The sequence below is a fragment of the Xenopus tropicalis genome, chromosome 1 (assembly GCF_000004195.4).
Source record: "Xenopus tropicalis strain Nigerian chromosome 1, UCB_Xtro_10.0, whole genome shotgun sequence".
NCBI lineage: Eukaryota > Metazoa > Chordata > Amphibia > Anura > Pipidae > Xenopus > Xenopus tropicalis.
Window position 1 is genome coordinate 119,844,815 of NC_030677.2, and position 14,944 is coordinate 119,859,758.

The window sequence follows — 14,944 nt, forward strand, 5'->3', positions numbered from 1 at the left end:
TAAATATCAGTTACTGAGTCAGTGTTCATTGTAAGATATTTTTTCTTGTTTCCACCTAAAATAGAGTTTTTAGAGCAAGCACATTAATAAGCTCCACTAATGAGTAATTTTACATTATTACAGTAAGATTATCAGGTTGCCAAGCAACAGCAAAAAAACCATTGTAACTAATAAATAGGATGTGATTTTAGGTGGGGATCTCAAACAACATTTTCGGTAAAGAAGTAACCACATATCTTGCATTTTATGTATTAATAAATGTATTTGCATGTCCCTCTTTTCCAATCAGATTGGCAAAAAGCTAGTCTGACTACCCTAGCAGAATACTAGGTAAGGCTGATAGCAGACGAGGCGTAGGGCGGATATTTTTGGCAAGCGACGTAGGGCGGTATTTTCGGCAAGTGATTTTCTGCATGCCGAAAATATCTGCCCTACGCCTCATCTGCTATCAGCCTAAAACATTGCTGTATGGAGTCTGTGCCAAATCTCTGCAAAAAAAGGCATTTTAATGAAACAATACATGAAGCATGATTGTTTGACATCACACTGTATAATTCCTCCACCTACTGTATATAGAAAGATTGTGCTGACTGTCATGGATTGTTATTGCATAATATATATTGGGGAACTGCAAAATATTTAATGGGGAAAATTATGCACAGTTGGAATTATTTCCTAATGCACAGACTGCTGGGGGTTTCTCCTTGGTTTATAATTTGGTTTCTAATAGAACTGACCATGAGAACTGAGTATACATGGCAGGAACTTTGTAAACTGTACCAGGTACATACTGATGTGATCTGTTGAGTTTTGGTCCATGTTGCAGCAGCCACAGGTAACTAAGCCCCTCACTGCACAATAATGCACACTCCAATGCAAGCTACTACATTGCCTGATAGCTGTCTGGAACTCTATTTAGGCTTTCCTCTGGAAGTGGTGTTAAATTTAAGAGCTTTCTGCATTTAATTTTTCTGCATTGGAACAATATATTCTAACACAGAAATGTAATGGTATTCGCTCTCTCACCATGTGCAATTTGCATCAGGAAGCAAGGAATCGAATAGGTGCATGATGTGTTTGACTGTTGGGAATCCTTCAGCCACTAAGTGCATACATACATGATCATGCATAGAATAAACATAGGACTGAAGATATGTAAATGAACACTAGTAAATCTTCACATGCTTTTGATTTTATTTCTATGTAAATTCTCCCATAAGAATTAATGTAGCCTGACCCTTGCAGTTTTTTTTATTGCCTAAATGCTAACATTAATAAGTAAATTCCAGCACCCACAAAGTTGAGAGGTAATTGCTTGAAAAATGTTTCTTTGGTAACACCAAACAAGCATGGCACCATTTTTTTTTTTTTGCTTGGCCACCAGAGGCCACTTTTTCTTTTCTTGCATAGGCTTTACATAAAGTCATCAGAAACGGATTGCATGGTTGCTTCCGTTTGTTTGAATTTATACAGATATTTCTAGGAATGTAGGTTTCGGTTATGTATGGAAAAAATGCTATGAATAATAAATATCTTTTAAATAAATAAGATATTTCCATGCTTGTCCATTTATTTTACACAGAAGGTACATATTTTTGTCAGCTATATAATACTGCCCGATACTGAACAAAACATTTTTTACCCACTGAAAACATGAGTTATGTTTAAGCATCTGCTGAGTATTTTGTCACAGTCACTTTAGAGTGATGGCACTTAGGGAGATTTGTCACCCACAGGCAGGTCTGGACTGGGATTCAAAATAGACCATGTCTGTCTATGGTATCTTACAGCCCCTCTGGCATTTGCCAGAACCCACTGATTTCCAGTTGGGGATTGCCCAAAGGAAATCTGCTCTACCTTGGGGGGGGGGGGACAAACCTCCTAAAAATACCTTTGCTTTGGTGTCAGTGAGAATCTCAGGCACTAAAACATATGAATCATGCAATCACCAGATATCAGCAGAGATTCCTGCTGACAGTAATGCAAATGTGTTTTCAGGAGATTTTCTGGCGACAAATCTTTCCATGTGCCATAACCCTTAAGGCAGAATATCTAAAATGGCTGATTCAACTGACTGCTTCCATTTGTATTGGTCATACCAGGTACAGTGTCGTTCCTATCTTTTAAACTCCCTATCTCTGTGGATGAAGCATGTATCTGAAGATAAGCTACAGACCTTCTCTGACTTATTTATAGTGACTCAGTTTGAGACCCAAAGCAAGATGGTGGATTTGTGTTGGAGCATTCTACAGGGACTTAAGCAAGCTATGAAACTTCCAAACCCCCCGCAGCATTGCTGGAGCTTTCTGTGCAAAACCACAGAGAAAATTGTTCACCTTTTACCAAGCAAGATTCAGGTAACTGTGCTGTTTGCTGTACTGATTTATATACACATATATATATGAATTATAAAAGTAAAATATAATCGTAAATTTTACTTGTTATAGATTGGAAAAGTAACATGCAGTTGTTGGCGAGATTGAGGGCTCTATTATTCACCATAGTCTTGCTTTTTGCCCTGGACATTTATTCTGACAATCCTTTTAAGGAACCTTACGCTGTGTGTAACAGTATATATATCAAATTATTAACAAATAATAATCATTCCTATTTATGATGGCTGGATTGGTGTTTGAGAAATCGTGTTAACTTATTTTTCCCCTCTAATCTTGTACCTGGAATAAAGAAGACAGATGTTGGACTGTATGTTGAAGTTGCACAGTGTGTGTCAGAGATGGCAGATAGTGAGGTTGAGCGGATATCTCGCATTTCAAAGGTACCTTATGATAGTACAATAGTATGTGCTAAATTATATATATATATATATATATATATATATATATATATACACCGTATAGATTTTTTTTCTTTATCAGACTTGTTTTACTCTATCTTAAAAAGGCAATGTTACTTGCAGTCTATGTGAAATAATTTTTTGCTTTCATAAATATTTATTTAAACTATTTATGTATTGAAAGGTTTGTTTTCATTTTTTTCTGGTTAATTTTTAGTGAGCTGTTAAAAAAACAACTGGTAATTGATACTCTTTTTTTTTTTTTAGGACAACATAGAGAAAGCTACCTTTTTGCGAGCATATCTGGTCTCACAGGGGCGCTTACCATTGTCATGCTTGAATGATGTTATTGAAGTGGCAACCAAGTGCAGGGAGAAACAAACCATCGTATGGATGCTGCTGCAGGTGTTCTACCAAGCCCGTCTCACAAGTCACCCAAACACAGGTGAATTACATTTATCCTTATTCTTATACAGAAGTACATAAACATATTGTGCACCGTGCAAACACTTATTCTGACACACGGCCTGTAGCAACAGTCATCACTAGGAATCAAACATAGGCCTTCTTAAATGATGTGGGGCTCAAGGGCTCAACCTCCAAGTTATTCCTTCTTAATCCTACAGCTGTTTCTTACTTTGGAACGTTTGCCCAGCTAAAGGAATGATTGGCTTGTTCGGAACCCTACACGAGGTATATTTATCATGCTGTGTAAAAAGTGGAGTGAAGCATTATCGGTGATGTTGCCCAGGGCAACCAATCAGCATTTAGATTTCATCAGTTAGAAAACCAAAGCAAAGCATCTGACTGGCTGCTATGAGCAAGTGATATTTTACTCCACTTTTCACACAACATGATAAATATACCCCTTAGGTTATGAAACCTTAGTTTTTTTTTTTTGCCTTTTACTTGAAGCTAATTTGAATGTGTTCCTCTTCAGTCTTCATTAATCTCATCCTGCACTGTGGTTCTGTACCCTCATAAACAGACAGAAGTGCTGAACACAGAAAAACTGGTCTTGCAGTACCATGTTCCTTGCATCATTATTCTGCCTGACTGACAGTTTACCTCTTGCAATACACCCAAGCACTTGGGCATTGTGATACTAGCAAAAATATAGAAAAATATAAGGATATTATAAATCACGAGGAGATCTGTAATCATGTAAAAACACAAGGTCAATGGCTGAGTGCTTTTATACAGGTCATTAACTTCTAAAATCTTCATATTTTAAAACGGGGTAAGTTATTTATTATAATTCACAAGTTTCAGTGAGTTGTGTGACTGAAATTACTTTCCTAAGAACCAATTATAACTGATGACATCACCATCACTGTTAGTAAGGATATAAATTACAGGATATTCATGTATCAAAATATTATTATGATGACTAGCCACTTTCTGTGGAGAGGCAAATTACCCCTGCAACGCCTGGCATATGAAAGCAGACTACCCTCTCATTTCTTTAAAGGGATTCTGTTATGATTTTTATGGTATACTTTTTTCAACAAATGTATTTTTTAGTTGTAATATTGGTGTGTAGGCAGCCATCTCAGTGCATTGTGCCTGAGCCTGACCTTTTAGAAGAAGCCAACACTACACATTAGAACTGCTTTCAAGTAACCTATTGTTTCTCCTGTTCCCATGTAACTGAAGGAGTCCCAAACCGGACTTGAATTTCTTACTATTGAGTGCTATTCTGATATCTACTGGGAGCTGCTATCTTGCTACCTTCCCATTGTTCTGCTGATTGGCTGCTGGGAGGGGAGTGAAATCACTCCAACTTGCAGCTCAGCAGTAAAGTGTGACTGAAGTTTTTCAGAGCACAGGTCAAATGGCTGTGGCACCCTGGGAAATGAAGAATATGGCTAGCTCCATGTGAAATTTCAAAACTAAATATAAAAAATTCTGTTCTGTGCATTTAAAAAAAAAAAAAAAAAAAAAAAATGGATTTCTTTCTTTTCTACTATATGGCATGTCTATAGATGGTGTCACTGGATAAGGTTTTTGTATGACGTAATACCCTGAATGTATTGATGTGCCCTAAAAACATAAAACATAAGATCTGTAGACACAAATCAGGTATAGTGCCACTGAAAGGAGAAGTTATGCCTAAATACACATATATATCTCATTTAGTCTCTGCTAGTACAGACAAATAACATACATTCATTATTAAATACAGTGCTTCCCGCAATTGTCTAGAACAGTCTTTCCTTCACAAATATATGCAGCACCAAGTAACCAGGCAGATGGTAAACAAACCATTATGGGACCTAGGGCTTGAGGAAATGCCTATGAACAAAAAAATTGGCATACAGTAACATGAATTTGTATGTACCACATGCCAGATGTATTTATTTCGAGGAGCAGCTGTTCTTACTCATTCGTGTTTGCTTTTATTTATCATTTGCAGGAGTTCTGAAAAGGATGGAATGGCTGCTTGACCTAACTGTTCATATTAGAAATGCAGTCAATCAGAACATTTCCGTGAGCAGTGTGGATCACTCAGAGGTACATAGAGTACAGTACATATTTAAGCTCAAGGGTACCAAGCCAAAGGGGATTTGGTGCTGTGGTTGCTGTGCATTTAGTCTAATAATGCCACTGTGTGCCAAAGAAGATGAAGACTTGTGGTAAAAAGTTTATCCTTGGGCCAGCTAGTTTATTAAAGGGTCCCTGAAGAGGGAAAGTGACTACAAGATCAACATATTACATCAATGTGGGAACATCGTAAAGACTGATATTATAAATGATAAATATATATTGTTTTTATAGAAGGTATTTTAGTAAGTGAAAATATTATGTGTCCTGTTACTTTAACTGCAATATCAGTGATTCCCAAATTAGCTGAAAATAGTACAGGTATGGGACCTGTTATCCAGAGTGCTTGGGACTTTGGTTTTTTTTTAACATAAGAGGCCTTTCTGTAATTTGGATCTCTATACTTTAAGGGGGTGATTTATTTAGCGGTAAGTTTGATTTTTTTTGCGCTTAAAAAACTTGAATTCGAGTTATGGTTCAAAAACTCAAATTCAATTTAGAATAACAAACTCAAATCTACATACACGAAAATTGATAAATAAGCCCATAAGTCTGCTAAAAAAAATCACTTAAACCTGAAATAAACCCAATAGGATTGTTTTGCCTCCAATAAGGATTATTTATATCTTAGTACAAGTACAAGGTACTGTTTTTTTATTATTACAGAGAAAAAGGGAATATGTTTAAATATTTAAAAATTATTTTTTTATAATGGAATCTATGGTCTTCCCATAATTGGAGCTTTTTGGATAACTGATCCCATACAGAAAAATCCAATACTGTATATTATTTATTGCTGAAATTGTTGAAACCCTTAGTTAACTGGGTCTTCCTTCAGAGCTTTCCTACCTGAACCACTCCCCCTAAAACACAACAGGTTCCTCTACCTTGTTCTGTTAAGAAAAGTAGCGTAGCAGGGATGGCAGGTGCCATTTTGTGCTGCTTCAGGTCCACTTCTTGGCAGTCTTCTGAAAGAAGTAGAGGTAAAGCCAATGCAGACCTGGCTTCAACTGTGTATGCTCAGTGTCAGTTGTGAAGAGGACCTGAAGGAGCATGTGATGACACTTTGCTTTACATAACAAGGTAGAAATAACAGCGGTGTTTAGGGGGCCCTAAGTGGCGCTGTTCTGCAGGGGGCCCAGTTATTACTAAAGGTTTTATTTGAATTTCATTCCCCCATATTTTTCATCACATGAAATTTTCAAATTCAGCTACTCCAGAATGCTAGCCTTACTTACATCCCAAACCCAAAATCAAAATTTGTCACATGTAATGACAAATGACATTAATGTAATTTGTTCCCACATGGAGATATCAAAACTGCTTTGACCCGAAGACTAGGCCTACATGAGTTATATTTATTTTGTTTTTTTAGGAAGTAGAGTTCCTGCTGCAGGTATTTGCAGCCTCAGTGGTGTCATGGGCTGATCATGCATCTCCCCTGCTTATAGGAGTCAGTGCCAACTGGATGGCATGGAAGGAGGAAGAACCATGTAGTACATATTTGGGCACGGGTTCAGTGGATGTGGTAACTGTACAGCAGTGTTTAACCATCCTTCCCCACAGTATGCAACTCTTGGTGGCCAAAGAGCCTTGGAAAGAACATGCCCAAAAGGTACTGAACTTGTAACTGATGTGTGATTTTGTCATTAAATGCATAGAGTACTAAAGTAGAAGTTTTCCATATGTCTCTTAAATTAAGACTTAAAGTGAAGTATCCATATTTTATATCAAAGTATAGCTATCAAACAGCTGCTATTCTGCTTGTGTTGAATAAATACATTTTCAAAAATTATTCAGTTACAGGCACGAGAATCTTATCCTGGCTCTTGCCATGTTGGTTTGTATGGCAGTATAACATTAGATACAATAACAGCCCCAAGGCTAAACACCCCAATAATGTTAAGAAGTAGGGCTTATTGCGGTATAACACACAATATATACAAATAGAGCACATTGCTGCTGCACACTATTTTTTTCAGTGTGAAAAAGCAGGTGCCAGATGCTTCAGTAAAGTCTGCCTTATTCGTAGCAAGTATTCAAGTAACCCACTTACAAACGTCAATTTATTAATTAATCTGACAATTGTATTATTTACCTAATTTGCCTTTTTGAGTTCTGTTTTTCTCTTTTCTTTAGATCATCGATTGGCTAACAAACCTTCTTGAGTGTCCCAAGGAAGCCATATTGGAAACATCAAGATCCATCTTAAAAGGTCTTGTATTTATATGGTTCAATGTGCTTTGATTTTTTTGCCACTGGGTGCAGTGATTTTCAGATCAAGGCCCATTAGCTGAATAAGATTTGCAAGCCATCAATTCTTTAGATTTAATATGTATGTTGGGAATTATAGCAATGCATTTATACAGCAGTGATTCTTGGCCCAAGGGTCAGAAATCAAAAACTGATTGGTGACAGTAGCTTTGGGCCTTAGGGGCCCCCATGCAAAGTTTCCATCAATACCTATCCATGGTAATGTATAATATAATCTATAGCCACCCTTGGTAACATTAAGATGCCAAATTTTGCCTTCTTTAACTGGAAATTTTTCTTGTGTGATTCGGGCCCCCAATCACCATGTTCCTTGTGCAGGAGTAGATAAAAACTTGGAGGGGGCAGCATTGTTTGCTGCCTCAGGTGGCATTAAGAACAAAAATGACCCATCACAGATGAAGGATCTGTGACCCTAATCTGTTTTACCTGCAAGAAATTATCCGAAAGATGTGAATAAGTTGCTTATTACTTAGGAGAACCATAAATGGTCCTCACTAATTTGTTGTAGTAACCCCTCTTCCATCCTGTTATATATATGATCTTTAATGCTTGTAAATGTCTGTCTCTTTTAGCCACGCTGCTAAGCCTAAGGGGCCTTCCAGAGTTTAAGAGGAAAGTTGTGTGGACAAGGGCCTACGGCTGGTAGGTTCCTTTTTGAAGAGTCAAAGCCCAGAAGACTTGCTCTAAAAATAGGAGCTGCAAGGAAGAATTAGACATTTCCTTTATTAATAAAATCTTAAAACAAAGAATTTGTTTCTTCACCAACAAATTTGTTTAAATGTGCCTTCCCCAAAACTGGTCATCTGAAAATAAACATTGTTTTTAAAATGCATTTTTTTTTCTGTTAAGATAACCATGAGCATCAGGAAGGCATGGTACTATCTATATCAGGTAGTGTTAGTATAGCATAGTAAGCACTCCATTTTTCATTTGGGCCAGACTTACATAAACTAGTGTGTGTATGGAATGATGAGTGTGTTAATACAAATTAAAGGCAAAGCCAACATCAGAGAGTTAAGTATGGCATGGTATATAGAGTATATAGTGGTAAATATTCTCTAAAAATATAATTGTTAATAAAGTCTTTCAGTTTCAGATCAGTTTCTGACATGAGACATGCTTCGTAACAATCTGCTAGGAAGTTGCGTCATTGATTTACCTGTAGCGAGATTAGCTTTACACAGCCTTCAACCCATTTTGGAACTTTGCAGTAAAGGTCCACCTAGTAGTGGGACACTGCTTCTGCATTTTTATCATCTTTTAATTTGTATGACCAGTCACATGACCATTATGCTATAAACCGTTATGTGCTATACATTCCTTGTGTTTGGATAATTACTTCTGGGTCATCATCTGAAATGTAGATGGAAGACGGACAGAAGTTTGATTTGGCAGCTCATTTGACTACAAATCGATTTTGAGTTCTATGAACAGTAGATTTGTGAAACATAACAATGTGAGTCAAAAGCCAATCACTCAAAAACACCCATAAACTTTATTAAAATATAATTTGCCTTGTTTCTTACATCAAGATATTACAATAATTTTTGTTTTTTAAAACCCTGTACTAGAGAAAGACGTGACACTTGTTCATAATACGGTTTTTTTGTAGAGGCAAATCTGGTACGAGTGCTGTACTGACATCTGGATGATTGCTGCTTTCTGACGGTAAATGCTATCATAAAAACTTGCGCTGCACTTGCATAGACAAGAACATAGTGTGTATTTTGTTCATTTTAAGTTGAATATTCTTCATATGGAAAAATAACATCATTACAGCTATTATGTACAGAATATATTGCACATCTCACCCTAATATGCTTCTAATTTGCTCAGTAAAAATGTTTGCTGCACATCATTTATTCCATTTTCACCAGTTATTGTTGGCTTTCTTTTTCTCCAGACTGATATTAGCAGAAAGGCATGCCAAATCTTTGTGCCATAAGTGGTTGAAGTTTTCCTTTAAACCCTAAAAGTGCAGAAATAAAGAATGAATAAAAAAAAATGTCACAGCATATATATTCCCTTTTGAAACAGTCTTTCTTTGCTTTCTACCTATAAATTCTGCACTGGTCCAGGGTATTTCTGCAGAATTTCTTCAGTATGATCTTCCTTCCTTTTCTCTCTTCATTTCACTGGGGCATGCCTATGCACACTAGAGTGATAGAGCCAGCTTTTTGTTTCTAAGTTCAGCTTTCACTCTTTTTTACTGCACAGAAAAGGCTTGGCATGGAGAAACAATGTTTCACTATCATGGGTGTCTGCAGGTAATCTTCAATGGGGGCAAAGTCATTAACCTAAACTAAGCCTAATAAGATAAAAGTCTGACAGAAAATTAACAGCCCACATTATATCTATGGGTACTGATTAAGTAGAAGAAAGGCTCCATCTTTATGGCACAGTCCTGTTATTCGTTAGAGCCTAGGACCAATACCCCTACCAGTTCCTTGGGAACTCATCTTATTTTCCTGTACTTATAGCACCGGTTAGAGCTATGTTTATGAAACTGTGTCTGTGCTAACAAACCAGCAACACTGAATATTTAGTTCAACACAGGGACATAGGAGTTTGCATGTCTCCTTCTTGTGGCTGCGGTTGCTGTGGGCTGGAACAGTATGCCAAAACATAATGTGCAATATTTCTGCACTACTTTTTTGGTTAAGCTTTAGTTCTCATTTAACTGCAATTTAATGTCACCTTCCCGTTGGAATTTTGCAGTTTTGCTAAATTTTGGAGGAAAGCCACAGGACTTGCCACTGGTGTTTTTAGTAAGGAAACATATTGTACATTTATACATTTAAATTCACAGTTAACAGTATATACCAGTGGATTTAGGGATGCAAAGGCTTGCCTTTCCCTTCTTCACCAGGGTTAATGCCTGTGTTAATAATTTTATGTGCACAGTACTAAAGGTTCTAAAACTATGCCTCTCTTCCCCCCCGTCCAGGCTTTGAAATTTCCTTGTGTTTCTTGTGTTTGCAAAATGCTGTGAATCATTAAAGATTCTCATTCATGCGAGACTTGTTTTTTTGTTTAGTCTCCAGTTTTATGGAGCAGGCTCTACCTTACCTGCCAATTCTTAGGTCTTTTTTAGTTTCAGTTTGCGTCGGAAATACTGTTTTCTTTCCCACCATTGACAGCTGCATATATAGAACATTCCTAAGTACAAAAATATTGGTGTGTTAGTGAATATATTTTCCTGAGAGTACCCTGAAAGTATATAAAGTAACAGCAATATGGCTTACCAACCAGCTGGAAAATTAGATACAGTGTTAAAATATATGGAAAATGGAACGACAGTGAAACTGGTGATTCCATCTTAAAAGAGTATGTGCCACGAGATTCAAAGTAAGGAAGCGACTCATAAACTGTATATGCTGTAGAAAAAAAGAGAAAAAAAACTTGGCAATCTGGTAATCCAAAATGATTCAACAACATTCACTTCTCTATACAGTGCTGCTCAGGAGTACACCTGCCTTACATGTTTTCAGATTGAAAACGATATTGCTAAATATTACATTGCTATTAACTCCTTTACAAGTAGTATGTACCAGTAGTGCTTGTAAAAGGTTAACAACAGTAGATAAATAGGCTTGTTGGTTTTGATTACCTTTCATATCACTAATTGGGATCTTATGAAAAATATTTCTGCAGAGCTGTGCACTTGTTCCATGTAATAAAGGAATACCGTCATAATTTTTATGGTATACTTTTTATTTCTAAATTACACTGTTTACACAGAAAATAATTCACTCTACCATTTAAAATGTTATTCTTGAACCAACAAATGTATTTTTTAGTTATAATATTGGTGTGTAGGCAGCCATCTCAGTGCATTGTGCCTGAGTCTGAGCTTTCAGACAGAGCCAGCGCTGCACATTAGAACTGCTTTCAGGTAACCTATTGTTTCTCCTACTCCCATGTAACTGAAGGAGTCCCAAGCCGGACTTGGATTTGAGTGCTATTCTGATATCTACTGGGAGCTACTATATTGCTACCTTCCCATTGTTCTGCTGATCTGCTGCTAGGGGGGAAAGGGAGAGGGGGGTGATAGCACTCCAACTTGCAGCTCAGCAGTAAAGTGTGACTGAAGTTCATCAGAGCACAGGTCACATGGCTGTAGCAATGAACAATATGGCTAGCACCATGTGAAATTTCAAAATGGAATATAAAAAAATCTGCAGTTTTTGAAAAACGGATTTCAATGCAGGATTCTGCTGGAGAAGCTCTATTAAAGGGGACCTGTCACCCTAAGAAATAATTTCAATTTCTTTTCTATTGTGTTTGTTAAGCAAATTTAACTTCACATACTATATAAATGATATACATCTTGTTTCCTTTAGTCTTGGGAATATACAATCACAGCCAGCAGGCAGCTGCCATTTTGTGGGCACTGTTATTAAGGCAAGCTTTGTATCACCCCAAAATCTTGTGTATGTGCCAGAATAGGAGGACCTGATGTCCTTGCCCATGCACTGGCTATACAATTAGATGGTGAGAAGGTAGGGAGAATGTGAGTGCTAAATGGAAAATTCAAGTAATTGTCTGCCTCGCCTCTTTGCCTAAGGCATAGAGGCGGGGCAGGCAGTATATGATTGACAGCTGGGATTTTTAAATTATAATGGGTTTGAATGTGTTAATATAAAAATGAATTTTGGTTTCATGTTTAATTTCAAAGGGACTTTTATTATACAGCTTTTCATGTCTGGGTGACAGGTCCACTTTAACTATGTTTTCCCATGACAGTATTCCTTTAAAGTTGTTCTGTTTTAATTTCCCATATAAAAATACCTTAAGTGTCTTTAATATTAAAAAGTCTAGCCTCCAGCACAAATGCAGTCATATTTTTGTCATGGGAGGTTACCTTCCGAGTAAGGCATCCTTCAATATATAACTCTATATTATTTATTGGATAAAGTAAAGATGACAAACAGAATTACAGTATATTGAAGATAAGAGCCCATGATATATTTCTGCAGAATTTACCTTCCGCCAAGACAGATAATGGATAGGCTAGAATCCACCATGTGTGTTTCAGCCGTGTGAGAGCTGAATAATCTATACCCACTGCTGCCAGCATGTCATATGGATATCTAAAAAGAAAAACAGTGGCATTTTTCTTGGTCCTGCACAGTTTAAAGTGGCATACATTTCTATTAAAGATAAATAAAATAAATAGGAAAACAGAACAAATAGAAACCCCCTCCAATTCCATCTCCATCTGTAACTCTTGCTGGTAGTGTGGGGAGCCAGTCCCTCTCTGTAAATTTATCATTTACCTTTATTAGTCGTCACTCTGCCAAGCCTCAAAATAACTCTGCTCTGGAACAGGAGATTCTAGTACCTATCTTGCCATCTTCATGTGGAAATGCCACAATTAAGTTTGTGAAGAATGGCATAGCTACTTGGTCCCTAATATCATTTAACTAAGTTTAATTAACTAAAATAAATTAAAACTTAGCCAAACAATTATCTTCCATTCTAGAATTGTTCTAGTGCAGGAAATCATTGTACTAATTCTTTTTCTTCACAAGTGGTTTGCCTTGGAGTAAGTAGTTGTATGGGTAATGATACTCAGCACTGAAAACTACTGCCCTGTTAGGAATGTTTTAATAACCAGCACAATAGAAGACACTTTACCTAATGACATCCCATAAGTTCCAAAGGAAAAACAGCGCACAAACAATGTATTTGCTTTGCACCTCTTCTTGACTGGTAATGACAACAAATAAGATGATAAGCCTCTCAGTCACCTAGAAGAGAGTGAGATATAAAGTAAGCATAGTTTTGTATTTGGAAAATATACAGTGCTTATAAAAAAGCATTTGCCCTCTTTATGGGTTTTTCTGTTTTATTGTAACATAAATTGCAACATTAAATGGGCAGATTTAGCAAAATGGGACAGAGTTTACCACAGAAAAATTCACCCAATTTCAATGGATGGAATAGGATTCACCATTTGATAAATACGATTCTAAAAATCCCATAGGAATGAATAGAAAGTGGGGGAATTTTTCTGTGATAACTCTAATTTCATATTTTGATAAATCTGCCCCTAACTCACGGTGCATTTAAATGTATTTTTTGACAGATAAACAGCAATTTACTCTTATGTCAAAGTTAAAGCATATCCCTACAAAGCAGAAAAAAAGTAATATGACACACCTACAGTGTCATAACTATAGAGAAAGCCAGGGCCGGAACTAGGGGTAGGCAGAAGAGGCAGCTGCCTAGGGCGCAACGATTGAGGGGCGCCAGGCAGGAGCCTCTCCTGCCTACCCCTAGTGCAACTTTGTCATTGCCTCCGCCGCTTGTCGTTAGCGGCGGAGGCAATGACCGATCTAATCGCCTAGGGCGAGCCAAGCCCGGTCGGCTTGTCCCGCCCCTGGCAAAAGCAGATCCCATAGTCATAGGAAGGCCTGGACGGTGGGTGTCTTCTTCCCCTGTAGGTTCAAGACATCCCCTCCCCAGCCGCTCCCTTACCAATTCAGCACAAGCGGCCGGGGACACGGGTGGGAGGATGGAAGGAGAGCTGGGTAGGGGTGCACTGGGGCCCTCTGAGGTTTTTTTTTTTCTGCGGGGGAAGGGGGGTAGTGGTGGTCGTCACATTGTATGCAAAGAATGCATTTGTTAAAAGTCTCCAAAAAAAAGTTTTCGTTTCCATTATCAGCCTTCCTCCACTGTCATATTATCTTTTACTATTGCATTGCTTTTAGCTTTTCAGTGGAATATAAGGCTGCAAGCCACAGGCCTTTATATGGAACTGCAATCGTATCTATTACGGAAGTCATTTACTGTAAATAAATTTTACAAAGTCATCATACCTGAAAAAATGTTGGTAATAAACTGTACTGTTCAACCCCTAAGAGTATATGTGCCAGCTCCAACACAGAAAGTAACTGGCAACCCTGCATTACTAGGCCAATTGAATAGAATGTATCCGCAAAAGCGTCTGTAAAAACAAAGTGGCAGTTAATACTGTGCAGTGTCATGCAACAAATGCTTCATAAAGGAAAACTATACCCCCAAACAATGTAGTTGTCTATAAAAACATATTGCATAAACAAGCCAATATGTAAAACCCTGCTTTATCTAACTAAACCATTTTGATAAAAATATACTTTCTACTCTTCTTCTAAAATACTGTACTATTGGGTAATTCTAAATAGAAAACTGCAATTTTAAGAATTAAGGGCCGCCTCCTGGGATCATAGTATTCACAGTGCACACAAACAAGCCAAGGCACACATACATGCTAGGTCCCATCAGCCACTTAATGGGCAGAGTTCTGCCTTTTGCTTCCACACTTCTTCCTGTTACAGTTAGAGCTGC

General features: G+C 37.4%; 2 protein-coding genes across 5 annotated transcripts in view; one reads left to right on the top strand and one right to left on the bottom strand.

Annotated features, from left to right (window-relative positions):
* The window catches only part of focad (focadhesin), a 146,424-nt gene extending 137,980 nt beyond the window's left edge, over window positions 1–8,444 (top strand). Inside the window, exons 38-44 of one of the 3 annotated variants that reach the window (XM_012962109.3) lie at window positions 2,103–2,357; window positions 2,687–2,776; window positions 3,062–3,239; window positions 5,211–5,308; window positions 6,714–6,953; window positions 7,478–7,553; window positions 8,185–8,442. In XM_012962109.3, the coding sequence (XP_012817563.1) occupies window positions 2,103–2,357; window positions 2,687–2,776; window positions 3,062–3,239; window positions 5,211–5,308; window positions 6,714–6,953; window positions 7,478–7,553; window positions 8,185–8,258 (1,011 nt within the window). In that variant the 3' untranslated portion in view covers window positions 8,259–8,442. Of the gene's footprint in view, window positions 1–2,102; window positions 2,358–2,686; window positions 2,777–3,061; window positions 3,240–5,210; window positions 5,309–6,713; window positions 6,954–7,477; window positions 7,554–8,184 lie in introns of those variants that run through there. The other 2 variants (NM_001374673.1, XM_031899765.1) reach the window with 2 other exon arrangements.
* Window positions 8,445–9,084: 640 nt separating this feature from the next.
* hacd4 (3-hydroxyacyl-CoA dehydratase 4) overlaps window positions 9,085–14,944 on the bottom strand; it is a 52,511-nt gene continuing 46,651 nt past the window's right edge. For both annotated transcript variants that reach the window (XM_018097792.2, XM_031890441.1), the window contains 6 exons: window positions 14,437–14,564; window positions 13,253–13,365; window positions 12,599–12,705; window positions 10,858–10,989; window positions 10,682–10,771; window positions 9,085–9,581 (listed from right to left, as the gene is read on the bottom strand). In XM_018097792.2, the coding sequence (XP_017953281.1) occupies window positions 10,692–10,771; window positions 10,858–10,989; window positions 12,599–12,705; window positions 13,253–13,365; window positions 14,437–14,564 (560 nt within the window). In that variant the 3' untranslated portion in view covers window positions 9,085–9,581; window positions 10,682–10,691. The remainder of the gene's footprint in view (window positions 9,582–10,681; window positions 10,772–10,857; window positions 10,990–12,598; window positions 12,706–13,252; window positions 13,366–14,436; window positions 14,565–14,944) is intronic.